This window comes from Monosiga brevicollis, genomic scaffold, assembly GCF_000002865.3.
Source record: "Monosiga brevicollis MX1 MONBRscaffold_26 genomic scaffold, whole genome shotgun sequence".
Classification (NCBI taxonomy): domain Eukaryota; class Choanoflagellata; order Craspedida; family Salpingoecidae; genus Monosiga; species Monosiga brevicollis.
This window is the reverse complement of record NW_001865063.1, coordinates 184233-199434: the sequence shown is the minus strand read 5'-3', so window position 1 is coordinate 199434 and position 15202 is coordinate 184233. Positions and strand designations below refer to the sequence as shown.

General features: G+C 54.6%; 3 protein-coding genes across 3 annotated transcripts; 1 reads left to right on the top strand and 2 right to left on the bottom strand.

Moving 5' to 3' along the window:
- Positions 1–390: 390 nt before the first annotated feature.
- MONBRDRAFT_11068 (uncharacterized protein) lies at positions 391–1932 on the top strand (the record flags this gene model as incomplete). Its single annotated transcript, XM_001748891.1, has 2 exons — positions 391–1648; positions 1784–1932. The coding sequence occupies 2 exons, from the start codon at positions 391–393 to the stop codon at positions 1930–1932; spliced, it is 1407 nt and encodes a 468-aa protein (XP_001748943.1).
- A 180-nt stretch (positions 1933–2112) lies between these two features.
- Positions 2113–6858, bottom strand: MONBRDRAFT_38483 (uncharacterized protein; the record flags this gene model as incomplete). Its single annotated transcript, XM_001748822.1, has 14 exons — positions 2113–2825; positions 2923–3054; positions 3186–3314; positions 3385–3513; positions 3618–3743; positions 3830–4069; positions 4304–4358; positions 4489–4781; positions 4886–4962; positions 5465–5603; positions 5908–6039; positions 6121–6249; positions 6330–6458; positions 6609–6858. The coding sequence occupies 14 exons, from the start codon at positions 6856–6858 to the stop codon at positions 2182–2184; spliced, it is 2604 nt and encodes an 867-aa protein (XP_001748874.1). The 3' UTR covers positions 2113–2181.
- Positions 6859–7853: 995 nt separating this feature from the next.
- Positions 7854–13052, bottom strand: MONBRDRAFT_33876 (uncharacterized protein; the record flags this gene model as incomplete). The annotated part of the gene is made up of 17 exons (XM_001748821.1): positions 7854–8145; positions 8223–8390; positions 8540–8623; positions 8721–8794; positions 8875–8934; positions 9087–9206; positions 9301–9366; positions 9525–9578; positions 9662–9967; positions 10063–10207; positions 10338–10446; positions 10575–10674; positions 10804–10872; positions 10997–11602; positions 11779–11845; positions 11933–12302; positions 12845–13052. 17 exons carry the CDS (start codon positions 13050–13052, stop codon positions 7854–7856), a joined length of 2898 nt encoding a protein of 965 aa, XP_001748873.1.
- Positions 13053–15202: the final 2150 nt, after the last annotated feature.

The window sequence follows — 15202 nt, the reverse complement described above, 5'->3', positions numbered from 1 at the left end:
AGAGAGAGAGAGAGAGAGAGAGAGAGAGAGAGAGAGAGAGAGAGTTTGAGAGAGAGAGAGTTTGAGAGAGAGAGAGAGAGAGAGAGAGAGAGTTTGAGAGAGAGAGAGAGAGAGAGAGAGAGAGAGAGAGAGAGAGAGAGAGAGAGCTTAAGAGATTTGAGAGAGATTTGAGAGATTCGAAAGAGAGAGAGATTTCAATTTTTTTTTTGAGGAGCAACGTTTTCTATTTTTTTTTTTTTTTGGGCGGGGACGACGACGGACAGCGCCACCGGTCAGCGCCACCAGTGAGCGCCATCGACGACGTTGACCTTGGATGAATATAGGTTGGAGTTTGCTGGATGAGAGTGGCTCGTTGCTGTTGGGTGGGGTGGGCGTGAGGCCATCATCACCATGGCACAGCAGGTGTGCAATTACTTTCTGCAGGGAAAGTGCCGCTTTGGTGCCAAATGTCGGAACGTCCATCCCACAGGCGGCGCCGCCGGGGCCACCTTTGGACAACAGGCCACCTTTGGCCAACAGGCCACCTTTGGGCAGCAGCCTCAGGCCACCTTTGGGCAACAAGCAGGCTCATCCACCTTTGGCCAAAGCGGCTTTGGGCAACACGCAGGTACCTCTTCGGGATTCGCCCGGGCCGGAGCTGGTAATCAAGGCAGCGGCATTTTTGGTGGGGGCAATGTTAATTCGGGAATGGGCGCAGGTACCACTTTTGGGCAAAGCGGAGCTGGGACTGGTGGTGGTCTCTTTGGCCAAGCTGCAAGTCCTGGAGGCGGGGCCTTTGCCCAGAGCCCGAAACCGAGTGGTGGCGGTGGCGGTCTCTTTGGCCAAGCTACAAGTTCCGGAGGCGGTAGCGTTTTTGGCCAAAGTGCCAAGTCAAGTGGCGGCGGTGTCTTTGGCCAAGCCGCAAGTCCCGGAGGCGGGGCCTTTGCCCAGAGCCCAAAACCAAGTGGTGGCGGCGGTGGTCTCTTTGGCCAAGCCGCAAGGCCCGGAGGCGGGGGTGCTTTCGGCCAAAGTGCCAAGCCAGGTGGCGGTGGTCTTTTTGGCCAGTCCGCCACCGGATCAGGCGGCAGCGGCAGTGGAGCTTTTGGTCAAAGCGCCAAACAAGGTGGCAACAATGGCGTCTTTGGTCAAAGTAGTGGCGGCGGCAGCGGCAGTGTTTTCGGTCAGAGTGCCCAACCAAGTGGCAACAATGGCGTGTTTGGTCAAAATAATGCTGGTGGTAGCGGCAGTGTTTTTGGTCAAAGTGCCAAGCCGGGTGGCAAGGGAGGCAACGGGTCTGTTGGTGGTGTGTTTGGTCAAGCTACGCCGAATCCCAGTGGCAGTAGCGGCGGCGTGTTTGGAAATACTGGAACAGGCTCTGGTGGTGTTGGCAGCGGCGTATTTGGTCAAAGTACCAAAGGCGCTCCGTCGGGTGGCACGTTTGGTCAATCTGGCAATAACAATGGCTTCGTAGCTCAAGGGTCCAACTCCAAGCAGGGCTTTGGTCAAACCTCTGGCGGTGCTTTTGGACAGAGCTCCAAACCCATGAGTGGTGGCGTCTTTGGAAAGCCTTCATCCACAAACGCCGGTCATCAGAGAGCAACTGGTCCCGCTTTCGATGCAGCGCTAGAAGCACTCATTCAACGTGCGCGCCAGAACCCTTCCTTGTCAGGTCTGTTGCCTCGAAACAAAGTTGAAATTCACTCTTTACGTCGTTCTGGTCGACAATCCCAACGAGCGCTCACTTCCCCTCATGGCCCTGTCCCCCTCATGGTTTCTTCTTTGGTGTTTGTGTCTTGCTCTCTAGAGCCCGTTGCTCTCAAGGACTCACAGACCATCTACTCGGCCGAAACCGACCTCACAGAAGACGACCTGGCGGCGTTTGCGGCTGTCAGCTTTCAACAAAACAAAATCCCCACACGCCCGCCTCCTCAAGCGCTTTGCCGGGCAAAGTGAGGGGTCATCGTGCTTCATCAGCCACGCTTTGCGTTTCTCTGCGACACTCACGCTCCCAGTGGTTGTCACATCTGCTCCAAGCTTTTAATTGACCTCTTTTTTTTTTTTATCATGATTATAATATTGCCACACATGAGAGCGCGCGCATGCCCCGTTCTTTCAAAATTTCGAATCAATTACCATCATTCATCTTTTAATTTTTTCCTTTGGAAAATGCTTTCATGTAGGCGTGCTTCGCACGCGTGGACATTACATACGGCTTGAGGATGAGGATGTGGGCCGCGTGTTTGGATGCGATTTCTTGTTGCCAGCATCGCTTAGCGCAGCATGATGCACGCGATAGGGCTGGCTCTCCTCCGCAATGTTCTCCTCGATGATCCGTGACGGCATGGTCGCTGCTCCAGCAGGGGTCGTCGGAGTCACACGCTTCTGCTCCTGCACGTTTCCATTTGACTGGGTCGGGCGCTCCAAACCATGGTTCGACGTGAGTGAGTCACGGTGAGGCCGAGATGTTGAGGGCAAGCCAAACTCAAACTGCTCCCCCAGCTGCAGCTGGGCCAAGTCGGCTGTGGCTCGATCCGAGAGCGGTGCCTCAATGCCGTCCTTGCCGTCGTCCTCAGATGCCCAAGTGCGAAATGAATCGTCATTGCTGCTCTCAACTTCCTCATCCACGTCCTCGATCAAAATGAGTTGTGTGTCAGGTGACAAGCGCCCTGCCCGGACGATGACTGATGCCTCACGCAAGCTATCCCGTCGCTGCTTCTTTGTGAGCTCTGGCAAGCGTCCCAACAACTCCGACGCGGCACGGTACGACCGTGAGTCATGGTCCCCGTGCTCCAACACGGCCAATACGAAGGCTGGCAAGCGGGTTTTCACAGCCGCATGCGCCACATCTGCGTCAAGTATATGCGCACACAATTGAGCAGAACATAAAATAAACCTTCAGGGCGGCAAACACATTGAGAGTTTCGATCCCACTCAACACCTTACCGCGCAATCGGCAAAGGTTGTTGATGAGCGCCAGAGCGTAAAAGGACATGTTCTCGTCCCCGTTCCAGCGCTGCATGATGTCAAGCGCGAATTCAATTGCGTTGGCATTTACAACTGCCCGCCGATGTGGCTCTAGTGATCCAAGACGCGCATCAACATCCCGAGACATGATGTGAATACATGAGCTATCATCAGTCCATGGTGATGCAGCCGCACTTTTCATAGCGCAAGCATCGACAGCTTCGAGCGGGGGCCGAGGTTACCGAGGTGGGACGACAAGTTGCGAAGCGCAGCAAGAACCACAGCCGCTTGCTGGTAGTTGGAAGTGCTGCGAGCCCGAGCAATCAGATGCTCTGCCGCCTGAAGCTCCAAGAGTTCACCCGTTGCCGAGTCTGGGTAGGAGCAGCCCCGAGATTAGCTGCGCGATAGCAAGCTTTTGGACATTCCAAGAGCGACGCTCACCGTTTCCATAAGCCAAAGCATTGACAATGCTGGCAACAGCCAGGTCCGTCGTGGTGTTGTGTGCTCGAGCCAAACACTGCCAGAGTAGATCCAGCTTGCCCATGCTGAGCAACGTCTCGCGATTGGCCGCTACATGGTGCGGCGAGTGATGTCAGACACTCAGACACCGTCGAGTGGTGACGACCAGTCGAGCGCATGCATACGTTGTCTTTGCAGGTTCATGACACACGTACCGTGAAGCAATAAGCTTGTCAAGGCCATGGTAGCCGTTTCAAGAAGGTCTTCTTCCTCGGCGTGGTTCAACAGACCACGCACCACACAAACCACTCCGCTTTTATCAGCCACCGGCTTGGAAGTCTCTGATAGCACGGGCAGAAGGTTTTGAATGACCTGTGAAAAACACGCACGCGGCCGAAAATTTGATGCAGTCACGTGAAGTTCTCACCGTTAAACGCCAGGCGCTCAATCAATCGACACCCAGCAAGCTGAACATCGGCATCATCTTCAAAATGTACTAATACTCCCACGATCAGCTTCTTTGTAACCGGGCTTTGCAGCCGTGCGCGCACAGCGTCTATCGAAAGACAGAAAAACCACACGTGGATGAGGCCTCGCGTCACGATCCAGCACTTATCTCGAGTCCCGGCTGAGAGAAAAGTGTTGTGAGTGGACGCCTTTTTCTTGGCTGGACAAAAGAGCACCAACCGTGCATGGCAAGATTATCCAAGCACCGCAAGCCATAAAATGCCATGTCGGCGGAACTTCCGTGCTTCTCCAGAGCATTTAGCACAAAATCGAGGCATCCTTGTCGAACAGCCTCCGCGCGGCAAAGGTCTGTCATGTGCACCACAAATCGAGGACGGTACTCAACCTAAGGTATATCAAACCTTTTCAAAACAGTGGTTGCTGAGTAACATACCTTGCATGGCCAGATTGGTCAGCAGCCTCGCAGCGTTGAAGGCTACACCCTCGTTCTAAGCAAGGTGGAAGGCGAGCCCGGGCAATAAAATGAATGAGCCATGTCGTTAAGTTAGGGGTGACCAGGCCCCACGCGTGCCCCAAAGAGAAACCAGACTCTCGAGAGATGGCAGCCACAGCTCTTACGTCGGGGTGTCGTCGCATGGCTGAAACGACCACCTCAGCACCACGCATCTGGATAATGTGGATATGCATGGCCGAGTCTATCGTCAGAGACAAGATCGCAAAAACAGACAAGCCCATGTCAGTGAGTGACGACTCCAAGGGCAAGCCTTTGGCTCGAGCCTTACCCTCGTGTGCAATGACTGCCAGGCAATGGAAGGCATTGGACAAAACGTGGGCGTTGTCTAGATGTGCACGAAGTCCTAGCATGACAATTTGGATCCCGTTGGCTTGGGCAATATAGATGCGCAACTTATCTGGTAACGATTGCACGAATGAGGGCAAGAATGAATGTATTCAAGCTCATGTTCAAACATAACATGCTTTTGAAGGAGAAAAACAGAGCGGCAGTGATTCTCACCGTCGCGCTGTGCCAAGTTTTCCAGCGCCTTGGTGCCGTAACGTTGTACGCTTGCCGTTTTTCGGTGTCGGGCCAGGCTATCCAGAATACAATCGGTCACGCGATGTAACAAGGTCTTGCCATGTTCGTCTGTTGAGTAAGCAGATGGAATCCCACACAGAGGGCACTTTATGAGCACACCTCGCCAATGTGCAGGGCCCCACCAAGGTCGAGCATGCATGACGCGCAGCACACCTGCACGATCGAGTGATTCCTCGCCGTCAGTTTTATCGTCGCTCGAGAGCTCGACCAGTGACCAGCACGCGAAGAGCACAATATTTGAATCATCTGAGCCGCATACGAGTCACGTGAGGCCTCAGAAACCTGAGATCCAACGCCTGGGTCACTAGTGCATCATCACGCTTTGCCAAAACGAATGACCAACCGCGATGGTACTTCATAATGTTCATGAGCGTTTGGAAGACGCCTTGTCCTTGCATGAGCAAACTGCGTTGGCACAGAACAACCGAAACCTCAGTCAACGGCGAACGGGCAATCAGAAAGGGGATTCTTCTTAGATGTCGATCGACAAGCACGCACCGCACGGCAGGGTTGCGGGCGAGTCGTGCCACCAGCTCGGAGCCTTGGTATGCTACCTCGGAATGCTTGGCGTGCTTGTGAAAGGCATGCACAAACGGAATGGCCATGGACGAGCGCGCCACCAGCTGACGAAACTCAACTGGCAACGAAGCAGGCGGGTTAGGATATGAGGCAAACCACCAAGCAGGATCGATTGGGGTTGAGTAGGGGGTAGGCGGGCAGGGCGTACATGCAGTGGCTACGCCAGCAAGTGCTCGGGAGAGAGCGGCGAGGACCAAGGGGTCTCGCTCGTATTTTTCAAATAAACTGGAGGAGAGAGATACCATCTCTTTCATGCACAATTGCAGTCGCGCCTCGGCTAGAGCGTAAATGGGTGCATGATGAGAGCCCGAAGCCCGAGCAAAATAGATTGACATGGGAATTGGAAGCTGGCGGGAGCCTACCGAGTGTTCGGGCAGCGGCGCCAAAACATTCCAAGCACCCGATGATGGTGGCCGGTACATCCATAAACTCTTGCAAACGCAGCACAAGGCGAGGTAAAATGCCAGCTTCCACCAAGGCTTGAGCGCCCCTCTCTGTGAAGGACCGGCACAAATTCGGCAGAGATGAGGGACAACGGCAAAGGTCACGCCCCGGTGGAGCGTTAGCTTGCTCACCATGAGTGGCCACCTTGGCGAGGGTGCGAGCGGCCAGCTCCTGAATTGGGGCACGCGTATCAAAGTTGTCGCATGCTGCCAAGCTTGTTTGGAAAACGCCATTGTCCGTAGCTTCGGCGCAGACACTCTCTGAGAAGAGGGGTGAAATCGAGTCAGTGAGCGCGTTGTCGGTGGCGTCTGACCCGGAAACCAATTAGCCACAGGCGTACCAGTGTCACACAGATACAGTAGTGCCGTGAGGCCATCTTTGGCGAGATCAGCGGCGCTGGCATGTCGAAGCATCACGGTGATAACGGCTGGCAAGCTGCCCAGCTCGAGAACGAGGTCTCGAGCTTCAGCTAGATCGAGTCCGGCCAAGTCACCCATCATGGCGGCATACAGGTGGGGGCGGAGAGGGCATGAGCATCATCAAAGAGAGAAAATAACTCCTTGCAGCCTTGCAAAAGCTACGAGCTGAGGCCTCCACTCTGGTGCACGGCAGCACTTACCATCCACTCGCGCATAGTTGGCCACCACGCGTGAGCCCCAAGCACAGATTGAGGCGTTGCGCTCCGCCATTACACCCGTGAGTCCCTTCAGAGCATCCTCTAGCTTGCCATCAAGGTGAATTTGCCGGTGTGCCCGCGCTCGGATCGAGTCCAGCCGCTGCTGAACGCTTTCCCAAGGCTCTAGCTCCATGCGTCCCATCGTCTCAAGGTCGATCGCCGCAGCCTCAGCCTCAGCCCCATCGTGCGCCATAGTGCCCAGCAAAACGTCGGCGAGCAACCGCCCACCCGAGTGCACCCCCACTGCCAACAACGTGCATCCGCCTCCGCCTCCACCTCTACACACGCTCCCGCCGCCGCCGTTGCCACCGTCACCGCCCCTACGAGCAAACACCAGTAAAGAACCCTGCCAAATTTAAATTTGATTTAAATTTACACACTTCTTCATTAATAATTAATAAAAAAATTATTAATTTTTTTTCAAGTGTGTGTGTGTGTGTGTGTGCAAATTTAAATGTTGAGCCCGAGTTTTGTTATTGATTGGAAAAGGAGGAAGAGGGCTTTTTGCTGCTTATTAGACCGTGTACGAGGCTGTGCTGTGGCTCAAGCCCGCCCAGTGACACCTCCCTGATTCCTTGACCGTTGGGCGCCATTGCATATTTCGACCCAAACAATAATCGTGCAATTACAGCTCGATCCGGATTTTTTTTCAAATTTCAGAGGGGTGGCTGCGTTTTGTGTATCGACGATGCTCGTTCCTACGGGGTTCGTGCCGCTTGTGCCGATGCATGCACCAGTCGCTGTCTTTGTTGCCACCCTCTTCTACATGTCTCAATCTGTTTTTCAGCACTCTTCAAGTGCATCTGCCAAGAGACGGAAATCAAATTCGCTCTTCAGCACTAAACGCATCTGCGCCATCGGGTCCTTACATTTTGTTGGTTTTGGCAATGCCACGAACGATCTGGCGCAGCTGGCTCGCTGGGTGCCATGCCTTGAGCTCCAAGGAACAAAGACCAAACAATTCACTCCAGTTGATCGCAAGAGTTGTTTGCGCGTGATGGAACGCGCTTGGATCACAACTTGTACAGATTGAAATCAATTAATCTGTAGGGATGAAGTGGAAGCACCGCAATTCAAATTCATCCCGACCCTCTGTGCTTTACCTACACGGGCCCGTCACAGACGTGCTGCCCCACGCAAACACCAACATCACACAGAGAAACCACGTTTCCAAGCACCTGCTGGCACTTATTGCCCCATGCCACGACGTCGCTTCGGGGCGCGAGCACCCGCGCCAGCAAAACCTCCAGAGAATTCATCGCTCGCCGCAGCGGTCACGCGCTTGGCGTTTTGCATCATCTTTTGCTTGGCAGTCAGCTTGCTCTTCTTTGCCTGTGCTGCTTTGCTAGCACCCTTGCCCCCTGCCCCCTGCAAGCCCTGCGGCGCCTCGCGCAGCGCAAATGACTTGGCCAAATGACCTAAATGCAGGTGCTTGACGTGGAAAATCCCCTTCATGGCGCTAGGGTATGTCGCATACGCTCTACGCACACACAAGCGGCCCAAATAAGGCAAAATGCAACCCCTGTTGACAGTACGGCTCACAGACATCAATCGTACCGAACATAAGCCGTGAACGCGGCCACAGCACGGGTATGCATGGCTTCTTGTGTCGTATTCTCTTCACAGGCCATTTGCACTCGCGACGCCACTTGCTTGGTCACATCTCGATCGCCACGGTGTAGCGTCAAAGACGTCAGCAGGTCCATCACATCCAATGCCGTTAAGCTACACAGTCACAAGTCACAAGAATGATTCCCCGAGGATCTCCGAGAAAAGACAAGACTCAAGAGCCCCGCCAAGCGAGGACTCAACAGCCCCGCCAAGCGAGGACCTGCAAACCACAAGAACATGACGCCCTTGCAAGGCCTACACACCTCAGCTGCTCCTTCTCAAGTACCTGCAGGTACTCGAGCTCGGTTGGAAGCACAAACAAAGTTGCCTCACCGCCCGCCTCCAAACTGCACCAGACCCAGGACGGGTAGATAATGTAGCGTCATTAGAGCAGTCTGCTGGTCGCAAGAGATAGTCGCCACGCCGGAAGATTCAGAAACATACCGAGCAGTACGACCCACACGGTGAACATGATCGGCTACCGTAGGAGCACACGACGTCTGTAGCACGCCGCTCACCTACAGTGCAAAAAGCACAGTGAGCACGCTGTGCACCAAGTCTACACCGCCAGAGTTGGCGGGCGCGTCCCGCAACTCACTCGGGGAATGTCCAAGCCACGTGCCGCCACGTCGGTGCAAATTAGTGCGCCATGTGTTGCCTGGTCATCCAACGCATGTTTGGGAATGAGAACATTCATTTTGAAAACAACAACAACAACAGCGACCCAAGATCACTAGCGAGCGCCCCCACAGGCCGAGTGGGCACAGGGGCGAAATCCAAACAAGACAAGCCGGTAGCAATGGGACAGACCTTGCAAAAGGCTCGGTAAGAAGCCGTACGATCCTTTTGCTCCATGCCACCGTGCAAAAAGTACAGCTCCACGCCGGTCAGAATCCGGTCTGCGGAGAAACCAGCGCCCTCCTTTGGTTGCTGCAGAATCAAGTCGGCAAAGCGGCAGTATGAGCATTAATCTACCACAGAAACGGCCAATGGCCTGCTCGTTGGGCCCGCTCACGAGCGTTACCTGGAGCTTGGTAAAAAGCTCGGCATAGAATGCGGCTTCATCGCGACTCTGCACAAAGACCAACGCCTGAATCCAACCAATATGAATCGACATCAAACATAATGAGGTGCTTAAAGCTTTGTCGAGGAAAGCAGCTCGACCATCCGTAGGCCAAGCACAAGCATCAGAACAAAAGGGAACTCAAAAGCAACAGCCCATGGCAGTGTTGCCAGGTCAGACCCGACCTTATTCTTGATGCAGGTTTTGCGTAGATATGCCAGCATGGCCACCAGTCGAAGCTGCGGCAAAGACAAGATGTGCAAGAAGCATCATGAATAGGCCGCATTGCCAAGCAGGAGCAATCATTCTAAGGCATGCACACCTTGGGTGGCACCACAGTGTAGTACTGGGTCAGCTTGGTCGAGATGTAGACACGGGCTTCCGCGTCATCGCCAGCACCCATGATCACGTCGGCTTCATCCACCTCGGCCACAGTCGACACTTGGGACGCCGGCGCCTTGGGCTCCGCGGTTGATGCTTTGGGGGCTGTTTTCGATTCGTCCTCGGGTTTGTCCTTGTCATCAGACTCCTCAGTCAGCTCGGGTGCAGACAGGTTTTTGAGCTTGTAGACCCGCTTGGCTTCGGTCTCGCTGGTAGTGTCCACGAAATACGTATCGGTCGTAATGTCCTATCGCCATGGGTTTCCAAAGGGGCGCATAAATCCTGCATGGACCAGAGAAACATGCAGGCTGCAACATGCAGGTTGAAACAAAGTGTCCCTACTTTGGCTAGACGCAAGACTTTGGGGGTCAGCGTTGCAGAAACCAGGGCATTGGTGCGGCGCATGGCCTTGTTCGTCTTGGCTCGCGCCTGATTGAGAGCGCCGACAATATCTTTGACTGTCTGCTCAAAACCACTGTCAAGCAGCCTACCACACGCAAACACGCACGCACCCCGTGGGTGAACAGGTGCCAGAGACCCACCTGCTAAAACCCACTCTAATGTAGCCGGGAAAAAAGCAGAGGCGCTGGCTCGATGCAAAGGTATCATGTACGTACCGATCGGCTTCGTCAAGAATGAGCCAGCGCACAGACTTGAGTTGTAGCGCCTTGGTAGTGCGGATATGGTCCATCATACGACCTGGCGTGGCGACCAGAATGTTGATACCTAACGCGGACATGCACCACCCAATTGTCCCAGGATGGGTGCACACCACTCAAACATCAGAAAGCGTGTGGGGCCATGGCCAACGGGGGCAAGGCAAGCAGGGCGGCTGATGAGGTGTGGTGGCCCACCTTTCCGCAGTCGAGCCTTCTCGGCCTTTTTCTTTTCGCCACCAGTAATGGCACCAGGGACAATCCAGTTGAAGCTCTTGAGCAATTGCTGGATGACCTCCTACATTCAAGCAGTTGCAAGAACGACGAAAGTCTCAGAGGGGTTTGGGCGCTCGGGACAGGGTATGTATCGTGCGTCCAAAAAGAAAGAAAGAAAGAAAAAAGAAAGAAAGAAAGAAGGATAACATACCAGCGACTGCTGAGCCAACTCGCGGGTTGGGGTGAGAACTATGGCCAAAGGGCCATCACTGCGCTCGACCTGGACACACGGGCAACACCAGTGGAGCGGTGTGAGCGAAGCAAATCCCTCCAGATCGCTAAGCGAGCCCATGCAGTGTTTAAGTGTGAGGGGTGGGGCAGGGGTGATGAGCAAGAGCACGGACCTTGTGTTGAAGACCCTGCAGATCCTGGACAATCGGGATGGCGTACGCAAGCGTCTTGCCCGTACCCGTGGGGGATTTAAGCATGACATCACAGTGCTGCAGCAGAAGCGGCGTGGCATGCTGTTGGGGTAGCGTCAAGCGATTCAGGTTCATGGTTTGCAGAGTCTCGCGCAGGCGGTCTGCAATGTTCAGATCCTCAAATGAAAGAGCCGTCATGACCTTGACCTCACGCGTGTTGCGCTTGCCAACTGTTTTGGGTGCTTTGGCTCCGGGCGTGGGATCGTCGTTCTTGCCAAAGAGCATTGAGGTCTTGCCGCGCTGATGTTGGTGTGTTGATGGTCCTGACGCAGACGGTGTCTGGCTTGAGGACTTGCTGGACGGCGCTGCAGGCTTGGCTCGCTCTGTCTTGTCTGGTGCAGCGCCATTGACACGCGCTGCATGAGGACCAGCACTGCCGGATTTGTCGAGCGAAGCTGCTGGCCGCGAACCACTTGAACCACGCTTGTCAGAATGTGGTCGAGATGGTTCCGTCGGCGCTGCTGCTGGCCGCCGCTGACCGCGCTGACCTTCGCCACCCTGGCCCTGACCAGAACCGCCTTTGTTTTTCTATTGCGTCGAGGTCATTGGAGATGAGGCGAAAGGAGCGCACAGCGGCGCGACGCAACACGAGCCTTGTCATTGCCACCACGTGGCCAGCCGACCTCTTCCGTCTCGCGAGTTATATCTTAGTCTACCTTCCCACACCGAGGCCGAGGCTCTCGCCCGTCCACAACCAATCATACCTGCCGACGATGCTCAAAACGCTCCCGCGACGAAAACCGCTGTCGTCCACCGCCGGCTGCCGTTTTACTGCTCGGGGACGAGGTCGCGATGTTCAGGTTCAACTGTAAACCGTCCGCCATCGCGCTGGTCTCTTTTTGTCAGACAAAAATGCACGCGCGTGTGTGCGTTTGAGAGAGTTTGAGAGAGTTTGAGAGAGTTTGAGAGAGTTTGAGAGAGTTTGAGAGAGTTTGAGAGAGTTTGAGAGAGTTTGAGAGAGAGAGAGTTTGAGAGAGTTTGAGAGAGTTTGAGAGAGTTTGAGAGAGTTTGAGAGAGAGAGAGTTTGAGAGAGAGAGAGAGAGTTTGAGAGTTTGAGAGAGAGAGAGAGAGTTTGAGAGAGAGAGAGAGAGAGAGAGAGAGGTGAACAAATGTGTGTGTGTGTGTGTGTGTGGATGAGGGGGTGGGGGTAATGGTAGAGTTGGCCGTGGAGGAGCAAGGTGAAAGGTCAAGGGGCTAGTTTTCGCAAAAATGTTGTAGATTCTAAATTCTAGGTCGCTGGGGCAAGAATGTGTCGCTCGCAGAGCGGAGGATCAAACTGATAAACACACACACACACACACAGCGGGCGTGCACACGCGTAAACACCGTTTCCTCGAACACACGCCACAACACCCACCCATCTAACATGAGCACGTATTGACACTATTTACAGGGGTTCGGCACGCAGATTTGACACACGGAATGATGCAAAAACCAAGCGCCAAGGCAAACCTCCGCCCGTGGCCAGCACCAGTCACATGATTGCGCCCGAGCTGGGCTGCTCTCAAGCTCGCGAGGAGGAGGATGAACGCATGAGTCGGCTGACGTTTGCCATCAAAAAGTCTGTGCCGTCCCCATCATGATCTGGCAATACACCGCGTCGCATGGCGCTCATGTGACGGGCCTCTTGAAGCGGCGAAACTTTGTTCTGCAGTGATAATTCCCGCACACGTTGCAGTGCCGAAGGTGCGGGCGAGCCGCTCGCAGTTGCACCCGCCAAGGGCGGAAGTCGTGTCGGGCTCGCCAACGTCGCAGATGCAGAAGACCCACCAAGAACGCCAACACGCAGCGGGGTTGATGAGCTGGAAGAAGGGCCAATGGGCGGCAAAGCAAAGGCGCGCTGCGGAGATGTCCCAGTAGAGGGTGTCGTCGGATTGAGAACTGCGGGCAAGGAGACGGGGGGCCTGAGGGGCCCACTCAGCGAGTGCTTCGGCGGTGACCCTAGCAGCAGGGGCGAGGCTGTAGCCACAGTCTCCATGGAGCTCCGGGAAGCCTTGCATGACGGCGAGGCTGCCGGCACCGTTGCGGTTGGGGGTAAGGCTGCGCTCGCGTTCAAAGCTGAGTTTGGGTCTGCTTGAGGTGCTGCTTCCAAGTCAGGTACAGGGCCAATGCGTTGTGAACGCTTGTGTTTGCTCCAGGCATAGTACAGCAGCACAGCAATAAGGACGCCCAAGATGATGAGGACAATGATGAGGATCAGATCCGATGAGCCTGCACTCATTGTTTTTAAGCTTGATGCAGCTACGCTGCCGGGGTTGTTTGTTTGCGAAGGCGGTGATGCAAGAGCTCGAGTCGATCGTATCGTCGTGGCTGTAGTGGTCAGATTGCCTGCCATCGATCCAAACACATACAATTGGTCGCCAAGGCAAAAAAATAGAGTGAGAAACAGGGTGCTCTACACGTATGGCCAAAACACGCGCGTGACAGTACAGGCAAACGCACCAAAGTCCTCCGTTGAAACTGGCCGATTTCTGGGCGAGTAGGAGTGGGAACTGCTCACGCTAGTTGATGCAGTGGAGGCGACAGAAGCTAAAGTGGACTCTGAAGAGGGAGGATCAAGCTGCCCCGACGTAGTTTGAGTAGGCGCCACCGAGGAGGTGTCGTCTATCGAAGACGGACCACTCGGTGTTGTCGAAGCTCCAGCATTTGTGCTGCTTTGGCCCGAGGTGGCAACAGCCGAGTTGTTGTGAGTGGCCGTTGCAATGGAAGTGTGGTTTACCATGACAGTGCTCATTGAAGATGAGGGTGGGTTCGTAGTCTGATCGGTCGATACGATCGTACTGGCTCCAGGCCGGGTTGCGGATAAAGTGCTTGATTGAGCGTTTGTCGTAGAGCTTGCCCCAAGACTGGAGCTGGAACGTGAAGCCGGGGGTGTGCTGGAAAAGTTTGGAGGGAGGGTAGTGGTAGAGCTGGCAATTGCAGTCGTCCTGGAGGTGGGATCTGTGCTCAATGTCGGGCCCGTGCTCGATGTTGACCTGCTCCTGGAGCTCAGTGCAGTGATTGAAGAAGAACTCGCGTTTGAAGGTGAACTAGTGCTTGCCATGGGGCCAGTGCCTGGGGCAAAAGTTGCGTTCAAAGTGGCACTTGAAGCAGAGCTTCGGCTAGACGTTGAACTCGTGTGAGAAGAAGCAGAGGTGCTCAAGACAAAGTCTGTGCCCGTCACACTAGAGGTAGAAGAGACATCAGAAGCTGCAGAGCTGCTGAACGTAGAGAGGTCGGGGGAGGAGCTTGAGCGAGAGGTTTTAGAGGCACTGGATGTCAAGGAGCTGTTGGATACAGAAGACATGCTGGGAGTAGAGTATGTATTGGAGGTGGCAGAGGCGCTCGAGGTACTGGAGATTTTAGCAGTAGTATTAGCAGTAGACGAGGTATCGGAGGTTGAAGAGGGGCTGGAGGTTGGCAAAGTAGACGAGGTCGAAGAGGTGTTGCGGCTCACAGATGTGCTTGAGGTGAAAAGGCTGCTAGAGGCAGAGGACGTACTGGGGACCGATGATATACCAGAGGCACCAGACGTCGTGCTTGCGCTGGCACTGGAGCTTTTGTTGGACCTTGTAAGCGTGCTAGAAGGACTGCTTGACGTGGAAGAGGTGCTTGGAAGAGAGGATATGCTGGAGGTGGAAGATATACTGGAGGTAGAAGAGGTGCTTGATGTAGAAGAGGTGCTTGAGGTGGAAGAGGTGCTTGAGGTAGAAGATGTGAAGGAGGTGCTTGAGGTGCTTGAGGTAGAAGAGCTGGAGGACGTGCTGGATGTGCTTGAGGTAGAAGAGCTGCTGGAGGTAGAAGAGGTGCTTGATGTAGCGGATGTACTCGAGGTGGAGGATGTGCTGGAGGTAGAAGAGGTGCTTGAGGTAGAAGAGGTGGAGGATGTAGAGGAGGTGCTGGATGTGCTGGATGTAGAAGAGGTGCTTGAGGTAGAAGAGGTGCTTGAGGTAGAAGATGTGAAGGAGGTAGAAGAGGTGCTTGAGGTAGAAGAGCTGGAGGACGTGCTGGATGTGCTTGAGGTAGAAGAGGTGTTGGAGGTAGAAGAGGTGCTGGAGGTAGACGATGTACTGGAGGTAGAAGAGGTGCTGGATGTGCTTGAGGTAGAAGAGGTGTTGGAGGTGAAGAGGTGCGGAGGTGACGATGTAC